The sequence below is a fragment of the Oryctolagus cuniculus genome, chromosome X (assembly GCF_964237555.1).
Source record: "Oryctolagus cuniculus chromosome X, mOryCun1.1, whole genome shotgun sequence".
In the NCBI taxonomy this organism is placed as follows: domain Eukaryota; kingdom Metazoa; phylum Chordata; class Mammalia; order Lagomorpha; family Leporidae; genus Oryctolagus; species Oryctolagus cuniculus.
In genome coordinates this window covers 46,717,351-46,724,741 of record NC_091453.1, presented here as the reverse complement: position 1 = coordinate 46,724,741, position 7,391 = coordinate 46,717,351, and the positions used below count along the sequence as shown (strand labels likewise).

The 7,391-nt window shown below is 42.7% G+C and overlaps 1 protein-coding gene across 1 annotated transcript; it reads right to left on the bottom strand.

Annotated features, from left to right (window-relative positions):
- Positions 1 to 410: 410 nt before the first annotated feature.
- LOC100340278 (G-protein coupled receptor 83-like) lies at positions 411 to 3,141 on the bottom strand. Its single transcript, XM_002720064.2, has 4 exons — positions 2,752 to 3,141; positions 2,436 to 2,561; positions 1,919 to 2,052; positions 411 to 1,140 (listed from the first exon to the last, which is right to left on the bottom strand). The coding sequence occupies exons 1-4, from the start codon at positions 3,139 to 3,141 to the stop codon at positions 411 to 413; spliced, it is 1,380 nt and encodes a 459-aa protein (XP_002720110.1).
- Between the last annotated feature and the right edge of the window lie 4,250 nt (positions 3,142 to 7,391).

The following is a 7,391-nucleotide window of genomic DNA, read 5'->3' as shown; positions in this document are numbered from 1 at the left end:
AGTTCTCACTCCTCCCATCTCCAAGGAGAGGTATGTGAATTAACAGACTTCTGCAGGATGTAATGTAGTACCAGCTGCCCTTAGGGTGGCACAGCGTTTCAGCACTCAGAATCATCAACCAGAGGGGACTGCAGCTGGACCTGCAGAGATGTCCATGACAGGAAAATGTTGTATCGCCACATGCGGCTTAAGGACTTTACCATCTCTACCTGACTTGTTGTTACCATGTTGAGTAGGAACATCTCACCTAGGCTAAGGATGTGGGCCTAATTTTCCTGGGCAGAGAATGGAATGATCATGACCTGAGCCTCAGGGATACTGTCAGATGGCATGCAACAGTTATACACGCCCAGGTACTCCTTTAAACAAAATCCCAAGGGGTAAGTTGGTCTTCTGTGTGGGTGCCTGCCTTAACGATTGACTGTATGCACCTGAACAGAGAAATAATCATCAGGGGTTGAACATTGCTTCTCCTCTTGATCCAGGGAGACATCTGGATCTTCCAAATCTCCATGGATAGAGATCTGGGAATTCCCCTCCCCTGTAGCTAAACTGATATCCTCCAACACCTGGGGTTCTGGAATTGCCAGAGGTACCTGTGGCAGTGCAGATGTCCGGAGCTCCTGGAGCTCATGACTCTCTTGCACTTGATCTTGCTGCTGAACCCGGGCACGCCTGGATAATGGCATAAATCTTTCACACCAGGATGTTATAGATCTGAGTTTGGCACGGAAGCTCCTATTGAGCCAGCAGTAGATGAAAGGATTGTAACAGGTACTGCTCATAGCAAACCAGTGGAAGGCATAGAAAACTACACTCTCAGCTTCTGTATCTGTGCTGGAAATAAGAACCATATAGCAATTGAGGGGAAACCAACATACTGCAAAGATCATTACAATAAGAATTAGCATTCGGATGCTCTTCTTCCGCTTCTGGTAGTGTGCCAAGAGTTGACGAGCAGATGCATCACCAACAGCATTCTGTATCCACAACCTTTTCCCCAGGTGAGAGTAGGTTATGACAATCACCAGCAGTGGGAGGATGTACAGCAGACCAAATGTACCAAGGTCTACATACTTCACAATCAGCTTGCTTGAGCCAGGAAAAGCAGGGAGGCAATGACTCCTGACAACGCCATCCCTACAGCAGAAGAGAATGTAGGTTATGATAACAACACCAGTGGAAGGAACTTTAAGAGATATAGATTCTAGTATGTCTTTAAGTAAATCCCACCCCTTCCATTCTCTAGATCTTAGTTTATTCAATTTTTTAAAGTATTCCTAGAAATGATTGTTTTTTAAAAAATTATTTATTTATTTATTTATTTGACAGGTAGAGTTATAGACAGTGAGAGAGAGAGACAGAGAGAAAGGTCTTCCTTCCATTGGTTTACTCCCCAAATGGCCACTATGGCCAGCGCTGTGCTGATCCAAAGCCAGGAGCCAGGTGCTTCTTCCTGGTCTCCCACATGGGTGCAGGGGCCCAAGCACCTGGGCCATCGTCCACTTCCCTCCCAGGCCACAGCAGAGAGCTGGACTGGAAGAGGAGCACCCGGGACTAGAACTGGAGCCCATATGGGATGCCGGTGCCACAGGCGGAGGATTAACCAAGTGAGCCATGGTGTTGGCCCCAGTTTATCCAATTTTAAAGTTTTTTCAGTTTTAACATTAAATAATAATTTACTTTTTTTAAGTGTCCCAGTCCAGGCAGTGGTCAAACTGAGGCTGACCAGACTCCTGATCACCAGTGTTTCTAACCCGGCTGTTCATCTTCTTAGTTCCAGCAATATAGATTAGAGTTAGATAAATTTCCTCCATTGAGGAAAATTATAAAGGGACGAGAACACAGATAAGGATTTTTCAAATGTCTCTGAAAAGAGGAAGGTAAAATTATATATTAAGTAACCAATCAGACTTACGTGTTCATGAAAGAAAACAGATTTTGATAAATTGCATGTGGGAGAGCCAGGAACACTGCCAGACTCCAGATCAGGGCAACAGTCAACAGGCTTTGGAAATATGTTAGCCTTGGCTTCATTGGGTGCAGAATTACCTGGAACAGAGAGGCACCAATCTTTACATCAGTTTAGATCTTGTGTTGTTTGTATGGGCAAGCACTGATTGAGGTGTCCATACCTGTACCTTTTATATAATTTACTTGGTCTGTTAATACCATTTACCTTACTCCAGTCTAAACATGGTTGAATTGAAAGTAATTTAGAAAAGAAGAATAATACAATAAAAATGTGTCTCGGAAAATATTAAAAATTCCAAATGGTTCCCAAAGAAGAAGGAGGCAATGTGAAGTGTTGTGTCTGTGTCATTCTATCAACATACTCTATCCTCAAGGCCTATTACATCCTGAAGTTCAGGAGATACCTATTTGCCTGAGTATAGCCTGCCCTTCTATTCTGAAGTGCCCTCCAGAGACCTTACCCGGTGTCGGTCCATGGCAACAGCCATCAGCGTTAGAGTTGAGACATGGAGGGAGCAGTACTGAGCAAATCGACTCACATGGCACATGATCCTGCCAAATAACCACTGTCCACTCAGGAATCGGGCCTGGTAGAAGGAAGCAACGAGAGGTTAGCTAATTACTCAAGTAAGTTTCTCACACATTGCTGAAATGAAAATTTCTAGAAACAGAGCTTAAGGCAAGCTTACATCCCTCTTCCTCTTGCCCCATCACCCATCCCTGGATTGGAGCAGCAACTTCCCTTTGAACTGGAACCAACCCAATATAGTCACTCACCAAAGCAAACGGACTGTTGAATATAATTATCAAAATGTCAGATACAGCCAGATTAAAGATGAGAAGGCCTGTTGATTTGGTGATTTCCTTGTGTTTGATGAAAACTTGGCATACCAACGAGTTGCCGAAGAGGGATATCATTATGATGACTGCATATGCTACAGTCAGTACTATCTTCGCTGCGATGTGGGGTTTGCCCACCAGCCATTTTCTGACGGCTTCTGTTGGCCCTTCCCATTCAGAATTGACAACGTTGGTTCCATTTACATTTGTGCCATTACAGCTTTGATCCTCAATGAGTGGAATCTTAGTGAAATTTTGGACGAGCCAATCAACAGTACTTTGTACTTGTAATAGGGAAGGGGAGGCTTCTTTAAACGAATAGTTCATTTTTGTTTGGGGTTACAAATTAAACCCACTCTAAGGGGCTATAAAAAAAAATAGATGAGGAAATCCTTCTCCTATGCCTGACAAACAGAAACTACTGGATCTGCCTTAGATTTGAAGATCAGAATTCGCTGTCTCACAGAGCTCGTTATAAAGTGAGATCCTGAGGAGCCAGGAGCCAAGTCTTCACTTCTCCTGCAGAAGAGAAGCAAGGAGTCTTGCTCATCAGCTTACATTCACCAAGATGAAGGAATCTGTGGAGCCAAACCAGAGCAACAGTTTACTCATGGAACTGAGTTGCTTTTTCCTCCTCTCCATCTCTGTTAAGGAGCATGAAATTCTGTCAAGTCATTTGCAGTCATTACCTATTAAGTGTATTTGAAGTATATTTGATTTCTCCCAAATCATCATCACGGGAAGGGGCAAATAATAACCTTGACACATTATTCTGAGAATGACATCATTCTGTCATCCTTGAGTCAGAAAAGAGTAGCATTCTGTAGTCCAGGCTGAAGGCCAGGGGCCCTGTGCTCTCTGCGAGCTCTGCTGGGAGTCTCCAGATCGGGGTCATAGAGTAGGAGAGGAATGGCCATGTGAAATATGACACAATAGTAAAGCACATTAAGATTCTGGGTGCATTTTACATTTTTAAAATTTAAAATTTGAATGTTCTTTGCTTACATTTTCATCTCCGAGATATATTTTAGCTTTATTTAGGACTAATCTCCAATTAGCACTCACTGGGAAATTGCTAAAAGGACTCTGTAGAGAATAATTTTTTAAAAGCAAATAATCAACTTTGTAATTTAGTTTGCTGTTTTTTTATTTATAAATCTTTTTTAAAAAATATATTTTTAAAGAAATGTACCCCTATACAAAAATTAAATTTCTCCCCTGTGCCAGGTAGTGCTGTCACCACACATTCAAATTATTTAAGAGGAAGAAGTATGCATAAATTCATTTCCAAGGCTTTTGGATGAAAACTATTTTAGTCCCTACCCTCTTCCACTACAAACTTGTCCAAAAATAGCAATTGGTTATTTTTAAACAACTGTACATTAGCCACTGTGAGTACCATTTACCTATATGCTATATGCTCACTAGGCATACTTCGCATTTGAATTCAGATAATTCTTAGACACCATCTGTTTTCTAAGCTGATTGTTTTGATGTGTGACTCATTTTATCTCATCAAGATTTATCTATACAAGTTTATAATCAATCAATCCATCAGCAAGTGTTACCTGAAATCCTTGAAACTAAGCTAGGCTACTGGCCCTGCAGGATGGCAAAATAAATCAATTACTTATAAGTCATAGAGAAACGTCTAACAGCAACTAATTTCAGTACAATCTAAGCTAGAAAATTAATATAGTTTAAAGTGCAGATGGTTTAAATGCTCTCAGTTTTGAGAAGAGAATGCTATCAATGGGGGCTGAGTTAGCCAGAGGAGGTTTGAGAGAGGATAAAATCAAATGTAGATTTTTATGTAAAACTGGCAAGCACACAAGCCTGGTTTCTCATCATCACAATGTTCATCAACTCATGCCCCAGAGTTTCTGTTGAGGTGCTATTGCTTCCTAATCCATATAGCGTTAATTAAGTAGTTAATAAATTATTTCCTAATCAAAAATTGTCAGGACTAGTAGGCTATATACATCTGGTTTCTGGCCTTGCATACATCCTGAGTGTCCTAGGATAAGAGTGAGGGGAGTGGGAACTTTCTAGCTCATCTTAGAGTAAAGGCCAGTTCTGGCCCACTCTTCCCTGTGCTGGAGGACATAAATAAAAAGATTAAGCGAGAAGAACTGAGTCTCTGAATAGCTAACTAGTCTCTAACTCTAGAATGTGGGAGCTAGTTAATAAAAGATGAAGTGGGTCCAGTGTTGTGGTGTAGCAGATGAAGCCGACACTTGCTACATAGGCACCCATATCAGAACACGGGTTCCAGTCCTGGCTGCTACACTTCTGGTCTAGCTCCTTGCTAACACAGCAGTGAAAGCAATGAAGATGGCCCAAGTACTTGAACCCTTGCCACCCACATAAGAGATCAACGTGTAGTTGATCCTGGCTTTGATCTGGCCCAATCCTGGCCACTGTGACCAATGGGGATTGAATCAGCAGACAGAAAATCTTTCTTTGTCTCTTCCTGTCACTCTGCCTTTCAAATAAACAAATATTCACACGCACACACGTACACATACATACACACAAAGGCTGAAATAACTAGTGTGAATGTGTGTGTGCATATGTATGGAAGAGTGGGGTGTTGTAATATCATAGACTTAGAAGCAGAAAATCTTTTTATAATTATTTATTTTTTATATAAAAAGAGCCAATTTCACATGCCTTTAGCTTCTATTCGCATTCCACCTCCCTGCTCTGCCACTAAATTACAATGTGACTGAACAGACCCATTTTTTGTGCCTTGCTTTCTCCAATTGTCCTTGTCCAAAAGAGATAATACATGCTTCACAAGGTGGTAGTGAGGATTAAACTAGCATGATGTGAATTGCACAAAAATATATGCTATTAAAATAAAAAATCTTTATCATAATTTTATTTTTATTGTAACTATTATTTTTCTTTCTTGACAGCCCTCACCCCCTCACTGTAATCAACTTCTCTACTGTAGAAAAATCCCTCAGTCCACTTCTATGGGTAATTGATTTTTTGCTATTTAAAATCAATTAGCTCACATTGAAAGGGAGCAAATGGAATATTTTTGTGTACGTGCAATTAGATGATATGTGTGCATGTGTGTGTGTACTTTAGTGGTATGTGTGTGATATATATTTGAGAGACATGTTGTACTTGTGTGAATTTGTGTGGAGCATGTTTGTTATGTTTGCATGGTGTAGATTTGGATGGTGTCTATCTGCTATACAGCAAACAAAGTTTATGTTTGTGTGTGGCATATTTGCATGGAGCATGTGTATATGTGGTACTATTTCTCTGCTGTAAAAGCTTGTATGGTGTACGTTGCATGGTCTGTGTGGTACATATTTGTGTAATGGAAGTCTGTGTTTCCCCACCTAATCTGGATGCTGGAAGATGTTAGGAGTCTCACCCCAGTTTTCTAGTTACAGCTCTGTTCCCTGTCTTGTGATGGGGGAGCCTTGCATCTTACTGAAAAGACCCCACACCTCTCCCAGAGGGGAGGACAGATCAAGGAGTAGAGCCAAAATTTCCAACTACAACACCTTCCTAAATTACCAAGTTGAGTCAGGGCTAGGAATAAGATTAGCATCTAGGACTTCATCACTAGCACAGAATCAACATTGCAGAATAGGAAGGGGCACATGAGAGGCATACCTTCTACGTCTAGACCTCATCCCTTCCCCTAATGACTTCCCAGGCTATGGGATGGTGTGTGGCTTTTCTGAGTGGCAGCTGCCTGGAGGAGGGGTGGGCAACCGCAATCGCCGACACCAGAAAGGTTACAGCCTCCCCTTAGTCTGCGTTGTTGCGGAGTCTGTATGAGAGGAGCGAGCACAGCATCGTTTCTGGCTTTTTCCTGTACTCGAAGGTGGTAAAGGGGCTAAGGAACTTCAGTTTACCTAGTTTGAAGATCCGATGCTCCTCAGTAGGACTTCTGTTTAGCCAAGCAGACAGAAGAGGGCAGTGAAGAGGAATACATCCTCTTACATTAGCCCCCTCCTCAAATTTCAGGAAGGCGTGGCTTTAAAGAAACCACGTCACCTTAAGATCTCCCAGCGCCTAGGAAGCCAGGGGTCCCCTCAGGCTGTACCAGCCCATTCCCCATCCTCCCGACTTGCAGCTTGGACAGTACCAGGGAGATGGGCCAGGGTGAAAGAGAGCTTCGATTAGCGAGATTTGGTCTTTTCTATCTCGCAGGCAGAACGGATGTAGTAGATGGATTTACTTACATCCTAGGTTATAGCCCCCTCCCCAATCCTGGAGCAAGGGATTCCGGTGAGGGAGGTGCTTTTCAGGAGAGGAGCTCAGATGGGAGTCCTACCCAGCCCTGCGTGGCCGGGGAGAGCAAGGTGGGGAGGAGGCTGGGGAGTCAGGGACCTGGGAGGGAGTGCAAAGAGGATGCTGACCGTTGGCTTGGGTGCTGGGGTCAGTCTAAGAGTTTGTGTGTACTTTGGTGAAAACAAACAAACACGTATTTTTTTTTTTAAGCGTAGAAGTGTGGTGGCGGGGGAAAGGCGGGCATGAAAGCAGCCAGTAGAAGCAGCCACCGGACTCTGGGAAGACGCAGACAGGGTGTAGGGAATGGGAGAGTG

What these genes read in the sequence shown, in the direction of transcription:
- LOC100340278 (XM_002720064.2), bottom strand. Translation starts at nt 3,141, where the DNA reads ATGAACTATTCGTTTAAAGAAGCCTCCCCTTCCCTATTACAAGTACAA. An exon ending in TTGCCATGGACCGACACCGG is followed by an intron (nt 2,053 to 2,435) that starts GTAAGGTCTCTG and finishes TCTCTGTTCCAG; the next exon opens with GTAATTCTGCACCCAATGAA. An exon ending in CTGTTTTCTTTCATGAACAC is followed by an intron (nt 1,141 to 1,918) that starts GTAAGTCTGATT and finishes CTTCTGCTGTAG; the next exon opens with GGATGGCGTTGTCAGGAGTC.